Source organism: Nicrophorus vespilloides, unplaced genomic scaffold (assembly GCF_001412225.1).
Source record: "Nicrophorus vespilloides isolate i.1.1-1 unplaced genomic scaffold, Nicve_v1.0, whole genome shotgun sequence".
Lineage (NCBI taxonomy): Eukaryota > Metazoa > Arthropoda > Insecta > Coleoptera > Silphidae > Nicrophorus > Nicrophorus vespilloides.
Window position 1 is genome coordinate 42639 of NW_017099969.1, and position 19569 is coordinate 62207.

At 35.2% G+C, this 19569-nt stretch overlaps 4 protein-coding genes across 8 annotated transcripts; 3 read left to right on the top strand and 1 right to left on the bottom strand.

Annotated features, from left to right (window-relative positions):
• The first annotated feature begins 675 nt into the window (after positions 1-675).
• LOC108566374 (transcription elongation factor SPT5) lies at positions 676-4571 on the top strand. Its single transcript, XM_017926223.1, has 6 exons — positions 676-849; positions 996-1205; positions 1268-1579; positions 1644-1781; positions 1842-3019; positions 3084-4571. The coding sequence occupies exons 2-6, from the start codon at positions 997-999 to the stop codon at positions 4514-4516; spliced, it is 3270 nt and encodes a 1089-aa protein (XP_017781712.1). The 5' UTR covers positions 676-849; position 996; the 3' UTR covers positions 4517-4571.
• A 465-nt stretch (positions 4572-5036) lies between these two features.
• LOC108566391 (segment polarity protein dishevelled homolog DVL-3) lies at positions 5037-10153 on the top strand. 5 transcript variants are annotated; one of them, XR_001891207.1, is made up of 10 exons: positions 5037-5589; positions 6193-6262; positions 6565-6921; positions 6990-7159; positions 7221-7444; positions 7508-7639; positions 8094-8576; positions 8643-8834; positions 9675-9757; positions 9897-10153. XR_001891207.1 is itself a non-coding variant. In XM_017926249.1 (9 exons), exons 1-9 carry the CDS (start codon positions 5429-5431, stop codon positions 9935-9937), a joined length of 1830 nt encoding a protein of 609 aa, XP_017781738.1. In that variant the 5' UTR covers positions 5038-5428; the 3' UTR covers positions 9938-10153. The 5 variants fall into 5 exon arrangements, 4 of the variants coding, with proteins under 4 accessions (XP_017781735.1, XP_017781737.1, XP_017781738.1 ...); XM_017926249.1 differs by lacking the exon at positions 9675-9757 and having other exon boundaries at positions 5038-5589; XM_017926246.1 differs by lacking the exons at positions 9675-9757; positions 9897-10153 and having other exon boundaries at positions 8643-9447.
• A 1160-nt stretch (positions 10154-11313) lies between these two features.
• LOC108566364 (chondroitin sulfate synthase 2) lies at positions 11314-14136 on the top strand. The gene is made up of 7 exons (XM_017926213.1): positions 11314-11991; positions 12055-12206; positions 12264-12416; positions 12472-12678; positions 12733-13362; positions 13418-13586; positions 13637-14136. Exons 1-7 carry the CDS (start codon positions 11373-11375, stop codon positions 13924-13926), a joined length of 2220 nt encoding a protein of 739 aa, XP_017781702.1. The 5' UTR covers positions 11314-11372; the 3' UTR covers positions 13927-14136.
• Positions 14137-14390: 254 nt separating this feature from the next.
• LOC108566365 (ell-associated factor Eaf) lies at positions 14391-16434 on the bottom strand. Its single transcript, XM_017926214.1, has 5 exons — positions 16335-16434; positions 15821-16042; positions 15660-15752; positions 14594-15418; positions 14391-14501 (listed from the first exon to the last, which is right to left on the bottom strand). The coding sequence occupies exons 2-4, from the start codon at positions 15915-15917 to the stop codon at positions 14604-14606; spliced, it is 1005 nt and encodes a 334-aa protein (XP_017781703.1). The 5' UTR covers positions 15918-16042; positions 16335-16434; the 3' UTR covers positions 14391-14501; positions 14594-14603.
• Positions 16435-19569: the final 3135 nt, after the last annotated feature.

Below are 19569 nucleotides of genomic sequence, written 5' to 3' on the forward strand. Positions count from 1 at the left end.
CGTGAGGTTCTACTGTATTCTAATAATTTCGTTGATGACATGATTGAGTATTTTTAGTCATGTTATTGATTAAATTATGATGGAAAAACCCTGTGGTATAAGTTCTACTGAACGATAATTTATTTACAGAAATAAACATTTTCTATTACGTAAGAAACAAACATAATTAATTAAATAAATAAATGTTAATTAAATAAAAAACAAATATCGTTTTCTTTGTAAAATCATTACCTCCAATTACATTTATGATTCTTGCATACTTGAAGAAAATTTCATATAAAATAATATGTTATCATTGTAGATTTAATAAAATCTGTATATATATATAGTAAACATTGAATTGTAATTCAATTGCGTAACTAAATTATATACAGGAACTCTCATATCCATCCACTCATATCTTTATTGCGGTTTAGATTTTTATAATCTACTTTGTAAATATTTTTCTTTGTTTCCTGTTGAAATCAGTAAATGTTAGGACAAATACAATTATATATGGTTCAATAATAAAATATATTTATGTTTATTTATTATATTTGAATATGTAATAAACTAATAAACATTGCTTTCTTTATTTCAGACTAATTTTATTATATTTATATAAATTGTTACAGCGCCATCTAATATTCGATTTATCCAACCGCTACTGTTTTTCTTTCAATGATTGGTACTTCTTGTGCATTCTTGTGGTTGGCGACACTGTACGAAACGCTGGGATTGCTTTGGACGGCTTGGTTTTGTGGTCCTTATGCTTGTATACGATGATTGAATGTATCAATCAGTTCAGTGAGTGTTTAAGTGCGGTTATTGTTCTGTGAAGAATAATCTCAGTGATAACGCAACAACAAAGTGAGTATTCTTAACATATTATCTGTGCATAGAAATTGTATTATTGTGAAAGGATAACATAACCAAAAAAGTGACAAGTTCATATTTGTTTTTATTGGCGTCAACGAATTACCTGTATTCCAGTATTAATTTTATTGTCCTTGTAGGATGTCTGACTCAGATGGAAACTCCTCAGACGCCTCAGGCTCTGGGTCCCATGTATCAAATAGATCACGTAGATCAAGGGGTAGCAACAGGAGCAGATCAGTTAGCAAGTCAGTATCCAGGTCAAGAAGTAGATCTCAATCAAGGTCCAAAAGTAGATCCCGCTCTAGGTCTAGAAGCAGATCAAGATCCAAATCTGGCAGTCGGTCTGGGTAAGTTGTAAATACATAATTTACTGAATAAGTTATTAATAATGTTCATTTGCACAATATAGTTCTGAGGCCAGAGAAGGCTCTGAACCAGATGTGGGAGATGAAGAGGAGCCTGATGGTGATTCTCTCCATGACTCTGAGGAATATGATAGTGAGGAAGATGACAGTGATGATGGCAGAGGTAGAAAAAAGAAGAAGAAGGACAGATTCAGAGGTTTCATCATTGATGAAGCTGAGGTTGATGATGAAGTAGAAGATGAGGATGAATGGGAAGAGGGTGCCCAAGAAATCGGAATTGTTAACAATGAAATTGATGAATTGGGACCAACAGCTAGGGACATTGAAGGAAGGCGTAGGGGTACCAATATGTGGGAGTAAGTCTAAAAATCTATAATTTTTATTAAATAACTAATGTACTAATAATTATTATAATTTCAGCACACAGAAGGAACATGAAATTGAGGAATATTTAAGGAAAAAATATGCAGATGATAGTGTCCCAGCCAGGCATTTTGGTGATGGAGGTGAAGAAATGTCAGATGAAATAACCCAACAGACATTGCTGCCAGGAGTAAAGTAAGTGTTCATGTTTATTTTTCAATGGAACATTTAAAGTAACACAATCTGCTCTTTTAGGGATCCTAATTTGTGGATGGTAAAATGTAAGATCGGAGAAGAAAAATCTACCGTTTTACTGCTGATGCGTAAGTTTTTGGTTTACCAAAACAATAACGAACCTTTGCAAATAAAATCTGTCGTTGCTCCTGAGGGAGTGAAGGGTTACGTGTATATAGAAGCGTACAAGCAACCTCATGTTAAAAACGCGATTGAAAATGTTGGAAATCTACGTGGAGGCATTTGGAAGCAGCAAATGGTACCGATCAAAGAGATGACAGATGTTTTGCGCGTTGTCAAAGAGCAAGCTGGTTTGAAATCTAAACAATGGGTTCGTCTACGAAGAGGTCTTTATAAAGATGACATCGCTCAAGTCGATTATTTCGATATGGCTCAAAATCAAGTACATCTTAAACTGCTGCCACGCATTGACTACACGAAACTCAGAGGAGCATTGCGAACAACGCAAACAGAATCAGATTCTTTAAAAAGAAAGAAGGCTCGCAGGCCGCCAAGCAAACATTTCGATCCGGAAGCAATTAGGGCTATTGGAGGTGAAGTCACATCAGATGGTGACTTCCTTATATTCGAGGGAAACCGTTACTCTCGTAAGGGATTCCTTTACAAGAACTTTACACTGAGCGCAATCATGGCTGACGGAGTAAAACCGACTATCGAAGAACTCAGCAAATTTGAGGAACAGCCAGAAGGAATTGATTTGGAGTTGTCCTCTGAAAAAGAAGATAAATCGTTACCACACAGTTTCAGTGCTGGTGATAATGTTGAAGTATGCGAGGGTGAATTGACTCATCTGCAAGGCAAAATTTTAACTATTGACGGAAGCTTGATAACATTGATGCCCAAACATGCTGAATTGACGAGCCCCCTTCAATTCCCAGCTAATGAGTTACGAAAATACTTCAAGATGGGTGATCACGTGAAAGTACTTGCTGGACGTTACGAGGGTGATACCGGCCTGGTAGTTCGTGTGGAGCAAAATCGTGTCGTTTTAATCTCTGATTTAACTATGCACGAAATGGAAATTCTGCCCAAGGACTTGCAGCTTTGTACCGATATGGCTAGTGGTGTAGATTCTCTCGGTAAATTCGAATGGGGAGATTTAGTTAATTTGGATTCGGAAACTGTCGGTGTTATTGTTAGATTAGAAAGGGAAAATTTCCATGTTCTTAACATGCATTGTAAGTATATCGATATTTGTTAAACTTTAATATCAGTGTATTAATTTGTTGCTTTTATTTATAGGCAAAGTCGTCGAATGTAGACCCAGCTCGCTTCAAAAACGTCGTTTGAATCGTTTTACCGCAGCGTTGGACGCTTATCGCAATAATTTACACAGAAAGGATATTGCTAAAGTAATTGATGGTCCGCATTCTGGTTTCTCAGGAGAAATCAAACATTTATACAGAAATTACGCCTTCTTGCATTCTTTGGAATTTTTACAAAACGGTGGTATATTCGTATGTAAAACGAAACATCTTTTCCTCTCCGGAGGTAACAAAAATGGACCCAACGCCGAAATTTCAAATGGTATGGAATTTATGTCACCGAGAAGGCAATCGCCGATGCATCCATCCAGCGGTGGTGGTGGTGGTGGAATGAGCGAGCGAAGCAACGGTGGTGGTGGTGGTGGTGGAGGACGAGGAGGCAGAGGTGGCTTCAGAGGAAGCGGTCGTGGACGTGGTGGTGGTCGCAGTCAGAAGGATCGTGACCTCATCGGCACCACAATCAAAATCATCAAAGGACCGTTCAAGGGCAGCATCGGTATCGTCAAGGATGCCAAAGAAAGCAGCGCTCGTATCGAGCTTCACACGAATTGCCAGACCATCTCGGTCGACAAGAAGCACATCCAAGATGTCGGTGCCCCAAACAAAGATCATTCTGCATCTTCGTACTCTCGTACTCCAGCATATGCCGGCTCACAGACGCCTCTGTACAGAGATACTGGCAGCAAGACACCGCTCTGCGATTCTGGTTCCCGTACCCCTTTGCATTATGGTTCGATGACGCCGCTGCACGATGGTTCCAGAACTCCCAACGCCAGCTCCGAATGGGATCCTTCCGTATCGAATGCATATCCATCACCGGGTTACAATCCCAGCACGCCTGGCTATCAGATGAATTCATCTTTTACGCCTCAGACGCCTGGAACCATGTACGATGCGACCTACAGCCCATATCAACCGAGTCCTGGATATCAGAGCGTCGTCTCTACGCCGAGCCCAGCAACCGGTTACGGTCAATCTCCAGCAAGCAATCATCCTTACAGCACTCCGAGTTCTGGCTACAGTCCCAACATGCCAAATAATCCTCAAACACCTGGAGCCGGACTTGACGTATTCCCGATGACCGATTGGCACACGGTGGATATTGTTGTTCGCATTAGGGATAGCCACGACGATGCTGGCTTAGCTGGTCAGACTGGAGTTATTCGCAGCATTAGTGGCGCAATGTCTTCGGTATTTCTACCAGATGAAGATAGAACGGTCAACATCATGTGCGACCACTTGGACCCGGTGCAGCCGCAGCAGGGAGACTTATTTAAGGTGATCATCGGAGAAGATCGCGAAGCTACTGGAAAATTGCTCTCCATTGATTCCAACATTGGTGTCGTTGACATTAGAGGAAAGATAGACATGATGTCTCTTAATAATCTGTGCAAGATTCTTAATACATAGGTTTACAATTTATAATTCACAGCTACTAGCTACACGTTTATATATATATATGTACTATCGTAATTACTTACTTTATTTGTTGCAAATAATATTTTATGTTTAGATTTTTAGCCTTTCCTTTTAATATATATATATAAACACAAAAAATGTTCAGAATATTATATTATTTTTCGTACTATTATATAAAGTATATATATATATGAAATGGGTTTATTGTTATACTAAAGTTGAATTCAGAATTATAAGAATAAAATCCGCTAGTTTAATTAATCATATTTTATTTATTATTGATTCTCCAAAACTGTTTTTCAACATTTTAAATAACGATGAGGTTTGAATGGATTCTTTAAAAAAAATATAATGCGAGCAACGAACATAATCACGAATGTTGGCGATTTTAAGAAGAGAAAGTTTAAAACTTTTCTATTTGCATTGGTTTAATGCTAGGTATCCTTGAACTTCCTTATCCTGGCTATCCACGACCCTTCCTGTCATGTTGTGTTGCCTAAGTAAAGTGCATAAGGATGTTAAGTGTAGATGGCATTCATTTTACTAAACCTATTAAAAACATTAAGTGCTGTGCACGATTATTGTTCACATATTAGTTCGTTGGATGTGTAAAACTTAAGAAATAGTTGGTCGGTGAAAAGTTATGAATTGAGCTGAATTAAGTTTGGGTGGGGATAAGTGATTTACATCCCGAAATGTCAGCCATATTGTGTGTAATGGCAATGATAGTGTGTTAGTGCGGCTCCTAAGGATTGCATCGTGTATATGTGATGTAGATACGCGTGTGTGCGTGAATGTGTTGAGGTGATATTATGGCCGCTGTCAGATCTGTGGGGTTTTCGTGAGCCGTGTTAGAAACATTTTCCTTGTGTGATTTCCTCGCCTGGCTCCAACCTCCAAGCCATGGACGAGACGAAGGTGATCTATCACATCGACGACGAGGAGACGCCGTATCTGGTGAAAATTCCCATTTCCCCAGACAAGGTGACGCTGGCCGACTTCAAAAATGTCCTCAACAGACCCAACTACAAGTTCTTCTTTAAGTCGATGGACGACGATTTCGGGTAACACTCCTCACTCAATTAACAACATAAACGAAGACACCGTCCATCTATCTCGATTCTCTGACGACGACATTATCAGTTCGTTTGCGAACCTTTTGCACAGCGAGTGGTCCTTATCGTCAGGAGCACCCCTCCCAAAATTTCCAAAATAATGTGCCACTGTTTGCATGTATTTGTCATTTTCCAATGTTTCCCAATTCATATTTCTCTTCTCAGCCAGGAAGAGATCTGTGGCAACCAAATATCTATATATGGTTACTAGAACATGTTCCAAACAAAGAAACCATCAACAATTTCCATTTCTAATAAAGTGCATACTGAAAGTATCCAATTCCTCAATACATCAAAAACAATGCACTACAACTATATGGATTGAGCAAAGCCTATTTCTCAGGCAATTAACACCTCTTCCACTCATAGAAATGAAAGTTTTCTCACCATTCTGTTCTCGAGTAGTGCTTTGCAATTTATTTTTTCACTATCAATACATTTACATTATATAAGTAATTCTGTATGTGACATTCAAAATCTGTTCCTTTACACCTCCATTTCTTGAAAGTACATTCACATGTTATTAACATTCTTTAATATATTTATTTACAGTGTGGTCAAGGAGGAAATTATTGAGGATACTGCTCATTTGCCATGTTTCAATGGGAGAGTTGTCAGTTGGGTATGTTAAACATATTTATTTGTAGAGCAACTACTTGATATTATTATTATATTTAACATGTAAAAATTACTTGAGTTATAGTATTTGAGTGACAATTTTTAAGAAGTAAACACTTTTAAAGATTTTAATTGATCTAATCTGAGATATAGTCAAATATCCTGATTTGTAGTAACTAGCTGTACACATGAGTCGCATGAAATGTTTGTGCTCAACAGATGTTATATAATTTCGGCTATTGATTAGGGGTTTGCTTTAATAGCTATTTGTCTCTGATTTTATTCTCTTTCAATGGCATGTTTCAGTTGGTGTCGGCGGAAGGATCGAACCAATCGGACGGCGGTTCACAGTGCACCGATTCAGTGACGCACCAATCTGAGCAGAGGATGCCGCCGCAACCACCGGAATCAGTCTGTACGGACACCGAAAGTATAATCAGTTCGAGACAAGGCCGAAGACATCACAAATACTCGTCACGGCTCAACGGGCATATGCCGCGCCTCTACGAGACAGCCTCCATCGTCAGTTCGGACCTGGAGAGCACCAGTTTCCAGTCGGAGACCACAGGTCGACATACTGCCTTATCAGAATGCTCGAGCGTAAGTCGTCTGCACGTTGCCGCAAGAAAACGGCCGCAACGCCGAAGAAAGCAAAGATTGCAGGTATGAACATTAACAACTTAATTTACACTGAAACTTATTGATGCTAACAATGATTGTTTGGATTTAAGGCCATGTCCAGGACGAGCTCGTATTCGAGCATAACCGATTCCACAATGTCCCTGAACATAATAACGGTGACACTGAACATGGACACCGTCAACTTTTTGGGTATCTCTATAGTTGGGCAAAGCAATAAAGGAGGAGATGGGGGCATCTACGTTGGATCCATCATGAAAGGGTACTTTGAGTTAATTGATTCATTTTTGTATTCATGCTTTATATTATTTTTCATGTTCTAGTGGTGCTGTAGCTTTAGATGGGAGAATCGAACCCGGTGACATGATTCTGCAAGTGAACGACGTGAATTTCGAGAACATGTCCAATGACGAAGCGGTCCGAGTGTTAAGAGAAGTAGTGCAAAAACCAGGGCCTATAAAGTTGGTGGTCGCTAAATGCTGGGATCCAAACCCAAAAGGGTACTTTACAATTCCACGGACCGAACCAGTGAGACCGATCGATCCAGGTATGTCCTGAATTCTCATCCAGCAAACAAAAACATATCTTTAATTGTGATTCTGATCTGCAGGTGCATGGGTTGCGCACACGGCTGCAGTTAGAGGAGACCCAGTCGCACGACCTCCCAGCAGCAGCACCGTCTCCAGTGCTTCGATTGCCAGTACCATACCAGCTAATGAACGTGAGTGTCTTCTAGGTCATGGTACGTTGCACACTGCTTTTATTATTTTTTAGTTTATTTTTGTTCAAACGTTAAAACTATCGTTACCTAACGATTCATTAGAATAACAGCGACTTACAAACTTTGTGAAAACGTTTTTATTATAATGGGATTTCTAATGTAAGTCGTATCTGCTTTATTTCTTCATATCGAAATCACCAATTTTTCTCTTTGGCGCACGCTCTTTTACTACATCGCACAATGTTTTTCGGAATGTGTTTGAGACATTTACATTCGTCTTCATCATTGTTTCATTTTTGATTATATTTCATTTGCGTATTTGCACAACACTTTATTGTTATTTATTCTGCATCGAAAGGCTAAAACTTCATTGCCTTGTGCATTAATTAAATAAAGGAATTTATATCATGAAAAATGCAAACACTTTTTAAATGATGAGTCGTTTATTTTATTTAGTATTTGTATCTGTTTGTAGATATGGAAGAACCGCTGAGTGTGTCAGCTCCGATGCACAGCATCGTCCAGGCGATGCAACGGGCTGACAGCGGTCTCGAGATTCGGGATAGGATGTGGTTGAAGATAACCATTCCGAACGCGTTTATCGGCACAGATATGATCGATTGGCTGCTTACCCACGTGGAGGGCTTCCAAGACAGACGCGACGCCAGGAAGTATGCCTCGCACCTGCTGAAGTCCGGCTTCATCCGACACACCGTGAACAAGATCACGTTCTCCGAGCAGTGTTACTACATCTTTGGCGATCTCTGCTCGGCAATGAGCAACATGAAGATCCAGGGAGACACTGACTCCGTGGGTCCACTTCCAAACGTCCCCAACTACATGCCGTACAGCGGCACTTACAATCCTCTGGAGTACATGCCGATGCCATTCTACACTGCCAGCGAGAATACAGTCTACGGTTACAATCGTGAGGAGAGCGTGCTCAGCGGAAGCGGTAGTAATTTCAGTTTCGACTTTTGCCACCCAAGCTCACGGCCACTCACCGCCCTCACCGTTGTTTCAGGTGGATCCTCGAACGGTTCTGAGCACCTGAAGGATGCGGCCGCCGCTCACAGCAGCGCCTCCGACAGCGACCTGACATCCTTGGGGCCCAGATCGGCGCTGCAGATCGCCACAGGAAACGGAAACGGATCCTCGAACGGTTCCGACCAAAGCAGCGGCACCCAAGTCGCAGCGCAGTCGAAGGACATAGCCGGTAGTAGACAGTCATTTAAGATAGCTATGGGCAATCCATGTGAAATGTTTGTTGACGTTGTGTTGTAGTTTGTTGAACGGCCTATTATTTGATTTTACTTATTATTATTATTTTGTTGCATTTATTTCTGTTTGTAGTGTTGTCAGTCACTATGACTCTTATTATTTTTTTGTAGAGCACTAATTTGTAGTTACTTTATTTTAATGTTAAAACGACAATATTTTAGTCAAATCGGATATTAATTCTTAATCCACGCTGTAAGAGGCGTGCTTCTTTATAGAGTTCAAATTAAAAGCACGCCCCTTCCGCGTCTCTATTTATTACTGTGTGTATATATAGATGTAAAATAGTCTTATTTTAGCCTGTAACTGAGGGTAAAGTAATAAGAAACGTGCCATACGCCGTTTACAGTTCGTAGCTTTAGTAACGACAAAAAAACATGCCAATTCGATTAACAAATGTAAATATTTACTAGATTTACGTTCTCTTCCATTACTCTGTGAACATATTATAGTTTGTTTTTATATACATATGATTTTATTTATTATTTTTAAGGCATATTACTTTTGTGCATGGATTTCTCAGCATGCCCAATAAATATGTACTCGAAGCATTCAAATTGTATTTGTTGTTGATGTTGTCGTAACTTGCATGGTCTTCGTTTTCGCCTGTAGAATTTTATAGATTGCCCATCTCAGAACAGAACATCCGAAAGAAGAAGGAAAAACAACAAAAAGAACATTTTCCTTCTTCTTTTTTTCTTTCTTGTCTCACGAATTTATTATTTTACGTTGCTTCAAATTTTTTTTAATCGTTTTGTGGTTTCTTTTGTATTTTCAGTTTTAAGTTACCTATAGTGCAATATCATTTCATCAGTACAATTAATTTGCAAGTAATTTTATCCGTTTTACGACGACAAAAAGGTAAGTCGCTGAACTCGATAATATCGATTTTTTTTACTTTCTCTCACTGCTTCTTAGCGTTTCCCTACGCCGATTTTATTTTACTGTAGATCGATCGATCCAGTTGTTGTTCGCTTACGTTTTTTTCTTATCGTTGCAGAACCAGCAGGAATTTTGGGCTACCAATTTGCCCAAACATAGATAACTCCTGGTGCGTTGGAGTGAGAAAACGTATGTCATCGAAACAGCCAAATTAACTTAAAAACAAACAAACAAACACAGACACACAATGCCGACAAGTATACTATATTTACATTTTAGAGATGAGATAATGAAGAAGATGGAGAAAAGAATGAAACGTCATAGATTTGAATAATTTTTGTATTTGCTTCGAGGATAATATAAATGTTAATAATTTTAAGTATAATTAATTGTACAGCAAAATATTTTTGTTTCCCAATGGAAGAAGAAAATGGAGAAAAAAAATAATAAGAGAGAGAGAGAGAGAAATCGACATAAAACACACAGCATTTCCCGTGATTGATATCATACGAATCGTCAGGTATAAATCTATTATAATATATATATATATAAAATTTTTATATAAATTTGTGCGAATGGAAAATAATGTTTGTCATATATTAGATGTGGATTCTACTATTTCCGTTCTAATATTTATGCTATACGAAATGTTGACATTTAAACTTTAATTAACTCTTTTATTACTTAATTGTATTACTATTATTTTTCTTTTGTTCAATACAATTCCAATGCGAGTCAATTGAAATTGATTTTTCTTTTCGTTTTCGTCGTGGAACTCCATCAAATATTTGTTACAACTATCTCCTACTAAATGTGTGTGTATATACATATATATATATAATTTAGCACTCTGAATGTAACTCTTCATTTTTTTACCAGTACGAAAACGCAATAATTTTCTTTTGTACATATTATTTTTCTTTTTATATAAATATATAGAGAGAGATATATTTTATACGCTCTAGCTTCTATTATTTTATTTTTGTTTCTTTTTATTTGACTTTATATATAATTTTTTTTTTATTAAGTGTACATATAAATATCCTTTATTTATTTTTTAAATTCTTTGTTTTCTTTTCTTTCGATCTCTTTGTTTCTTATATTTATAAGGAATACGTAAAATTTGAGAAAAAAAAAATGTTAGCTTAATAAACAGGGTATTTGAATCAATGTATTGTACTTCCATCTTATAACGAAAAATACAAATAAAATAATAACAATAAACCCTCTGTATATAAATATATATATATATACAAATTTTGCTCTTCGCAATTAAATTGTATCCCTGTATAAAATTGTTCAATAACAACTGTAGATATTTGTTTTATAACTAATCAAAAAAAACATTAATTGATTACCATTAAGATTACTGAAAAACCATTAGCAAATTTAATATTATTTGCAGAAATATAAAGAGAATTATTTAAAATTAAATAATGAAGTTTATTTGAATTGTTTTCAATGTTGGCAAGACAATTGCCAACATAACAAACTTGATTAGCATATGTCAAAGTCATTTGTTTATATTATTCTGTTTATTTTAGGTTAGGTTATAATTTTTTTCTGTGTAAGAATGTTCTAAGTATTTGTTAAAATGTCGTTGAAGAAATACACCAGGATGTGCTTGTGGAATTCGTGCTTTATGCTGGGCATCATAATTGGCATGTTTTTGAACCTGAGCATTACAGACTTTGAGTGTACCAATTATCTGCTCGAGCACAGAAGAGTGGATTTCAATTATTCAACAATAAAAACGGTATGGGTAACGAATGTAACAAGGAAATCCACAAAGAAACCGACCCAATTGATCAGGCCAAGATACTATTCAACTGAGCTTGGTATCAAAGAGAAACTGTTCATTGGTGTTTTGACTTCTGAGGAGAAAATAACTTCATTGGCTGTACACGTGAACAAGACTGTAAATCATTTAGTTGATAAAGTGAAGTTCTTCATAACAGCTCAACATAAGATTAAAAGGAAGTTCAATTATAGTGGATTAGTTGGCTTCACAGATACCAGAAATAGGTACAGACCATTCCAAATAATCAAATATATAGGAGATAACTACTTGCAGGATTATGACTATTACTTCCTTATGAATGATTATGACTATCTCAATGCTAGGAAACTGAAAGAAACTGTTGAAGGCATTAGTGTCAGCATGAATGTTTATATGGGGAATCCAGTCCATGGTTCTAGCTATTGCAATTTAGGTATTAACATTACAATTGCAAAATTAATGAAGAAAATGTACAAATGTAATTTATATTTTTTAGATTCAGGCATTTTGCTCAGCAATTCAGTTTTGGGTGCGATGATGGAACACCTGGATTGGTGTGTCATGAATGCAGTAACGGATAACCATAGCCAAAACATTGGCAGATGTGTTTATTATAGCACAAAGTTAGAATGTCAGAAGGAAATTCAGGTTTTACCAAATTAGTTTTGAATATATACAAATAGTAACATCATTTATTTTTGCTAGGGTCAAAAGTTACCTTCATACGAGTTAAAACGATTTGTGCTTACTGATAATATGCACAGATTGACTAAGGAAAAGGAGTTCAATGAAGCGGTTACAGTGTTCCCGTTGATTCAAGGCCACGATCATCACTTACTCCACAGTTATTATTCAAAGGTTGATTATAACATACTTGTTTTTTTTTGGTTAATTATATGATGTATGTTTTTAGGAGAGATTGGTGGCATTACGAAAGGAAATTATCGAGTTGGAGGCGGGACTTCCGGAGGATTGGCCGGCCGGAGAGAGGAAAGGTGCTATTCCAGCAACGAGATTCGATTTACCCAAACAATATTATTTCAATACAACTCATATGTTCTTTCCCGACGATTCAACGATTATTAGAAAACACACTAAAGGAGATTCAGAAGATATCAATGTAAGTATTTACTACATTTATAATATCTATTTCTTATATTTGTCCATATTGTAGAGCGTTATATCGCACGTTAAAGCGAAAGTGGAACATTTGCATTCCGGAAAGTACCAATTTCGTCGTTTGGTCAATGGCTACAGAAGCTTTGATCTGAGTAGAGGCATGGATTACAAACTGGATATCGGATTTAGGGACTTGTTTACGGGAAAGGAAGTTATTAAAAGGTTTGAAGTTTGCAAACCTCTTGGTAATGTGGAGTTCATTCCGGCGCCGTACGTAACCGAGAATAACCGAGTTACGCTGTTGCTTCCAGTGGAAGAAACGGAAACGGAGCAGGTGAAAAAGTTCATTGATTGTTATTCTAAGACTATAATGGAGAGACGCGAGAAAACTCTGCTGATGTTGGTTTTCCTGTACCAAGCGAATACGACGAGTAAAGGTAAAGAGGACGTTTTCGGAGAGATCAAAGAAATCGCAGTAAGATTGAGCAACAAGTACAAGAGCGAGGATACTAAAATCGCGTGGGTCAGCATTAGATTGCCGCAGAGTGAAGATTTCATCGACTTGGCGAATTACGGATCGCTCAATTTCGCGTTAATCGATTTGGCTCTGAAGAAGATTGGTCTGGATAGTTTGATTCTGATTGTGGATGCGTACAGCGAGTTCACGTATGATTTCCTGAACAGAGTAATGCTTTTATAAATAAGTGCGCATTCGTGATTAATAATTGACGTTGTTTTAGGTACGCATGAACACCATAGGAAATTTTCAGATTTTCAGTCCGATCCCGTTCAGGTTTTATAACCCGACGGTCACGCAGATGCAAGGAAAGGAGCTGCACAAGAACGCTGGTCATTTTGACAATCAAGAGTACAGATATCTTTCCTTTTACGCCAAAGATTATGTTTTCGGTAAGTTTTTTCTTAATGGTTTTCATTATACTTAACAATTTTGATTACAGCTAGAAAACAGTCAAAGCATTTGATTCCTTTGATCAGGGTGGACAACGACACCGCCAGTGTCTTGACTGAAGAGACGAAACATTTCAGTAATGTGTTCGAAATGTTCGTTAAATTCTCCGCTCAAGAGGTGCATTGTCTTCGAGCGCCTGAAATATCTCTGAAAGTCATGTACCACGAAGAGCCGGACGAGAGCAAAGGGAACTGGTTCATGGGCACTCAGGCTCAATTATCCAAATTGGTTCTGCAGAAAGCTGAGGAGCTCCAACTGGACAATTACAAAAACGATTGATTGGCATTTACCAATAATCCGTGCAATTATTAGCTATTAAGTGTATATCTTCCATGCGGTTTAGAGGTCTCACTGCCATCAAACTATTAATCTTTCTTTACCTTATTTAACTAGTTTCTGTGTTCAGACGATGCAATTAACCAAACCGTTAAGTGATAATATTTGTGCCTTCTTAAAATAAGTGCCAAACAAATAAATATTTACTTTTTAGTAATATGTATTTTAGTGTAGCATTTATATAGTATACATATTTAAACGACTGAAATAAGTTTCAATTAAGTTATATGGATTTAAATAATGTTGCAATTATTTTTCTTTCACGAGTTGCTTTTATTAGAATTATATTTGTTTTGTTTTTTTAAATACAGCTTTGAATGTTATATACTTAAAAAATAATTTTATTGATTTTTCTCTCTTTTTACATACATTGGTTCATTCTTTTATTTATACAATATATTTATATAACAAAGAAAATAGGTATGTAATCATTATAATAAAAACTTTATACACTCTTCATTATATCAAAAGTCATAAATCACTTGGCTCACAACATTTTACCTATATTCAGTATACATCTGTAACAGAAACAATACATTATAATTATAATTAAATATAATTTGTTAAATAACGTATACACTATTGATAAGTTAATAAAATTATAACTCACCAATTTCAGGTTAATCGGAATCAGAACCGGATTCCGATAAGCAAAGATCGTCGTTCAAGAGAGTAATGGGCATGGACATTTGATTGGTATGTTTGGCTGGCGGCGGAGTTGGATTGGGCGGAAGTGCTAAGCCCCTGCCGACTTGCCCATGGCCGTTACTCCTGGAAATAGGGGGCTTAACAGTCTTGCTCTCAGGTGCGGAATCGTGATCGGAATCGGAGTCACTGGATGAGTCGCTCGACGAACTGTCCGAAATCTCGCCGATCGCATCACCGTTCATCTCATTGTCGGAGTGACTATTGAAAACGCTCGAGAACGTCCCGTTCTGCGAGGTCGCTACTGGTGCCGGTGGTGGAGGTGCTGGAGCAGGAACGGGATCGCTGAAATCTTCCATCCCAATCATCGGAAGACTTGCGAGGGCGCTCTGCGAATGAGACTCGTCCCTGTCCCTCTTCGGGGATTTGTGACCCGGCGATGGGTACTGAGGATTAGGGCTCGCGTGAAGAGGAGAATGTTTAGGCAGATGTGTAATTTGCGTGATCTGTCTGTCGGCTCTACGACTACCGCTGGTCACTCGAGTCTTGTTCGATTGCCTCTGGCCTATGGGCGGCGTCTGCGGACGAGCAGAAGTCAACGATCTCTCAGCAATTCTATCTTGAGGCAACTGTGATTTCGCTGATTCGAACCTAGTCTTCTTAAGCTGTATATTGCTTGTCAACTTCTCCAGCGTTATCTCGCCCGTCACTCTATCTATTATCAACACACATTCTTTGTGGAAAGGCCGCTGGGATCCCTTAAATACTGTTTGAGGTACAACAGCTTCATCTAAAATTAATTCTCATATTATTATATAACATACTTAAATACATAACTTGATATCTCTTTTACATCTTGCACATTCTAAACAATTGAGACTAACTGTAATTATTTAAAAAACGCGAAAGACTGACCAAATTTATATATCCTCTATACTAAGTTCTAATCTTATCTAAATTGTGACAATCAATTGGATGAAACATGAGTTTGGATAAACAAATACATTGATATTATGATTAAAAGAACTTACCTAAATGTGGTACAGTAACTGTGACTTGGTTTCCACTTCCCACATCAACAGTGGCAATTTTATTAAGATCTACGGATGCAGGTTTGAAGTCATCTGGAAATCATCAAAACACAATTTTCTTAGTCATCATCTTCGAGGAAATTTCCCTTATGAATACTTACATCTGATGGCATGCAGAGCTCCAGCTTTAGGATTCGTGAAGGACTGTCCAATTTTCAATTCCCTGACCTCTGTACCCAATCTTAGTTTGTCAGCCATGGCTCCTACTCTATTTCAAACACAGGCAAATTGAAATAACCGAAAAATAAAAGTTTGTGTAGCCAAATAATGGATGGAATTAATTGTTTCCCATTGTACAGACATGCAGACTTGTTGGAAAACAACTGAAAACCAAAGAGAAAGAGACATTAGATAAGATTTTTCCAGATGGAAAATTTTCGCTTAATTATTATTATTAATTTATTTTTGCTTGCACATCAGCTGGCCAGATTTCTATGCAATGCACACACACACAAACAGCAGTCTCTTTCACTTTTTTCATAGCCCAAAGGTTATGTGTTCTGATGATGGACTTTTCTATTTTTTTTTTTTTTCGCAGTTGCTAGGGCCAAATTCGAACGGAACTTTGGAAGCAGGAAACGTGGTTTAGGTTGGAACGGAAGTTCCGGTACTCACGCGTTCCGTCTGCTTGGTTATTTTCGGAAATTCCACTGGTATTCCCTCAACATATGAGTATAGCTAGTGCAGCTAGTGGCCAGCACACATACACACATCCATTCTTACACACATTCACACGCACAAACACACACACATCCATGCACACCTATTGAAAATTGTAATTTATTGACCTACTTTTGCGCTTCACTTTTTACAGTTTATGCGGACGAACTGCTGTACTACTCGAAGAGACTTGAAGATTCCTTTACTGAACTGACCGATCGTAGAACACTGTAAATTTGGAATGGTAGCAGGGTAGCAAGCTACGTGTTATAAATACAGCCCTTAAAGGGAGGGGCGCAGGTCGCACCAGCGTTTGCGCACTAGCAAATTTCCCTTTTCAAGTAAACTACAAAATATACCTGAATAGGTATAGGTATAGGTACCTTAAAATATTATTAATTCTCTGTACGAAGTAATAAAACTTAATTTTCCGAGAAGTGCGTAATAAACATTTTCTTAATTACAATAGATAAATTATAATTTTAAATGCTATGCAAAAATTTAACATTTTTATTAATTCTTGTAACATTTGTTCATTAATTAATGAAAGTTATTAATAGATAAAGTTTCAATTTTATTTAATTTCAACCATATAATAAATATTCTGTATAAAGTAAATATAATTAATATTTTGCGATATTCAAATACAATTAATATCGCATATAAAAAACATTAAATGATTCTTATTATTATTAAAAAACAAAATTGTAAACTTAAACTCATTTGCCGTGTAGTTTTTTTTTTCGTTCCTACTTCATCCCTAATTCTAAGAACTATTGTTACTGAACATTTGTTCATTAATTAATGAAAATTATTAATAGATAAAGTTTCAATTTTATTTAATTTCAACCATATTCTGCATAAAGTAAATATAATTAATATTTTGCGATATTCAAATACAATTAATATCGCATATAAAAAAAAATTAAATAATTATTATTATTACAAAACAAAATTGTAAACTTAAACTCATTTGCCGTGTAGTTTTTTTTTTCGTTCCTGCTTCATCCCTAATTCTAAGAATTATTGTTACTGAACATTTGTTCATTAATTAATGAAAATTATTAATAGATAAAGTTTCAATTTTATTTAATTTTAACCATATAATAAATATTCTGTATAAAGAAATATAATTAATATTTTGCGATATTCAAATACAATTAATATCGCATACAAAAAAACATTAAATAATTATTATTATTACAAAACAAAATTGTAAACTTAAACTTATTTGCCGTGTAGTTTTTTTTTCGTTCTTACTTCATCCCTAATTCTAAGATCTATTGTTACTGAACATTTGTTCATTAATTAATGAAAATTATTAATAGATAAAGTTTCAATTTTATTTAATTTCAACCATATAATAAATATTCTTTATAAAGTAAATATAATTAATATTTTGCGACATTCAAATACAATTAATATCGCATATAAAAAACATTAAATAATTATTATTACAAAACAAAATTGTAAACTTAAACTCATTTGCCATGTAGTTTTTTTTTTTGTTCTTACTTCATCCTTAATTCTAAGAACTATTGTTACTGAACATTTGTTCATTAATTAATGAAAGTTATTAATAGATAAAGTTTTAATTTTATTTATTTTCAACCATATAATAAATATTCTGTATAAAGAAATATAATTAATATTTTGCGATATTCAAATACAATTAATATCGCATATAAAAAATATTAAATGATTCTTATTATTATTACAAAACAAAATTGTAAACTTAAACTCATTTGCCGTGTAGTTTTTTTTTTCGTTCTTACTTCATCCCTAATTCTAAGAACTATTGTTGTTACTGAAATGTGAAGACTATTGTAAGGTAAACCTATGCTTCCATAAGGTTTTCCAAGTAAACTACAAAATATACCTGAATAGGTATAGGTACCATAAAATATTATTAAGGAAGTAATGAAACTTAATTTTCCGAGAAGTGCATAATAAACATTTTCTTAATAATAATTTTAAAAACTATGCAAAAATTTAACATTTTTATTAATTCTTGTAACATTTGTTCATTAATTAATGAAAGTTATTAATAAATAAAGTTTCAATTTTATTTAATTTCAACCATATAATAAATATTCTGTATAAAGTAAATATAATTAATATTTCAAATACAATTAATATCGCATATAAAAAATATTAAGTGATTATTATTATTAAAAAACAAAATTGTAAACTTAAACTCATTTGCCATTTAGTTTTTTCTTTCTTACTTCATCCCTAATTCTAAGAACTATTATTGTTACTGAAATGTGAAGACCGTTGTAAGGTAAACCTATGCTTCGGTAAGGTTGTTCAAGTAAACAACAAAATATACCTGAATAGGTACCATACAATATTATTAAGTCTATGTACGAAGTAATGAAACTTAATTTTCCGAGAAGTGCATAATAATTATTTTAAAAGCTATGCAAAAAATTAATGAAAGTTATTAATAGATAAAGTTTCAATTTTATTTAATTTCAACCATATAATAAATATTCTGTATAAAGTATATATAATTAATATTTTGCGACATTCAAATACAATTAATATCGCATATAAAAAATATTAAATGATTATTATTATTACAAAACAAAATTGTAAACCTAAATTCATTTGCCGTGTAGTTTATTTTTTCGTTCTTACTTCATCCCTAATTCTAAGAACTATTATTGTTACTGAAATGTGAAGACCGTTGTAAGGTAAACCTATGCTTCGGTAAGGTTGTCCAAGTAAACAACAAAATATACCTGAATAGGTACCATACAATATTTTTAAGTCTATGTATGAAGTAATGAAAGTTAATTATTCCGAGAAGTGCATAATAAACATTTTCTTAATAATAATTTTGAAAGCTATGCAAAAATTTAACATTTTTATCAATTCTTGTAACATTTGTTCATTAATTAACGAAAGTTATTAATAGATAAAGTTTCAATTTTATTTAATTTCAACCATATAATAAATATTCTTTATAAAGTAAATATAATTAATATTTTGCGATATTCAAATACAATTAATATCGCATATAAAAAACATTAAATGATTATTATTATTGAAAAACAAAATTGTAAACTTAAACTCATTTGCCGTGTAGTTTTTTTTTTTGTTCCTACTTCATCCCTAATTCTAAGAACTATTGTTACTGAACATTTGTTCATTAATTAATGAAAATTATTAATAGATAAAGTTT

Excerpts from the sequence above, each read along its gene's own strand:
- LOC108566374 (XM_017926223.1), top strand. The coding sequence starts at position 997 with ATGTCTGACTCAGATGGAAACTCCTCAGACGCCTCAGGCTCTGGGTCC. Across the intron at positions 1,206-1,267 it reads AAATCTGGCAGTCGGTCTGG|TTCTGAGGCCAGAGAAGGCT; the intron begins GTAAGTTGTAAA and ends TGCACAATATAG. Across the intron at positions 3,020-3,083 it reads CCATGTTCTTAACATGCATT|GCAAAGTCGTCGAATGTAGA; the intron begins GTAAGTATATCG and ends TTTTATTTATAG.
- LOC108566365 (XM_017926214.1), bottom strand. The coding sequence starts at position 15,917 with ATGGCTGACAAACTAAGATTGGGTACAGAGGTCAGGGAATTGAAAATT. Across the intron at positions 15,753-15,820 it reads AGCTCTGCATGCCATCAGAT|ATGACTTCAAACCTGCATCC; the intron begins GTAAGTATTCAT and ends GATGATTTCCAG. Across the intron at positions 15,419-15,659 it reads AGTTACTGTACCACATTTAG|ATGAAGCTGTTGTACCTCAA; the intron begins GTAAGTTCTTTT and ends AATTAATTTTAG.
- LOC108566364 (XM_017926213.1), top strand. The coding sequence starts at position 11,373 with ATGTCGTTGAAGAAATACACCAGGATGTGCTTGTGGAATTCGTGCTTT. Across the intron at positions 12,417-12,471 it reads TCCACAGTTATTATTCAAAG|GAGAGATTGGTGGCATTACG; the intron begins GTTGATTATAAC and ends GTATGTTTTTAG. Across the intron at positions 12,679-12,732 it reads GAGATTCAGAAGATATCAAT|AGCGTTATATCGCACGTTAA; the intron begins GTAAGTATTTAC and ends TCCATATTGTAG.
- LOC108566391 (XM_017926246.1), top strand. The coding sequence starts at position 5,429 with ATGGACGAGACGAAGGTGATCTATCACATCGACGACGAGGAGACGCCG. Across the intron at positions 5,590-6,192 it reads TCGATGGACGACGATTTCGG|TGTGGTCAAGGAGGAAATTA; the intron begins GTAACACTCCTC and ends ATTTATTTACAG. Across the intron at positions 6,263-6,564 it reads ATGGGAGAGTTGTCAGTTGG|TTGGTGTCGGCGGAAGGATC; the intron begins GTATGTTAAACA and ends GGCATGTTTCAG.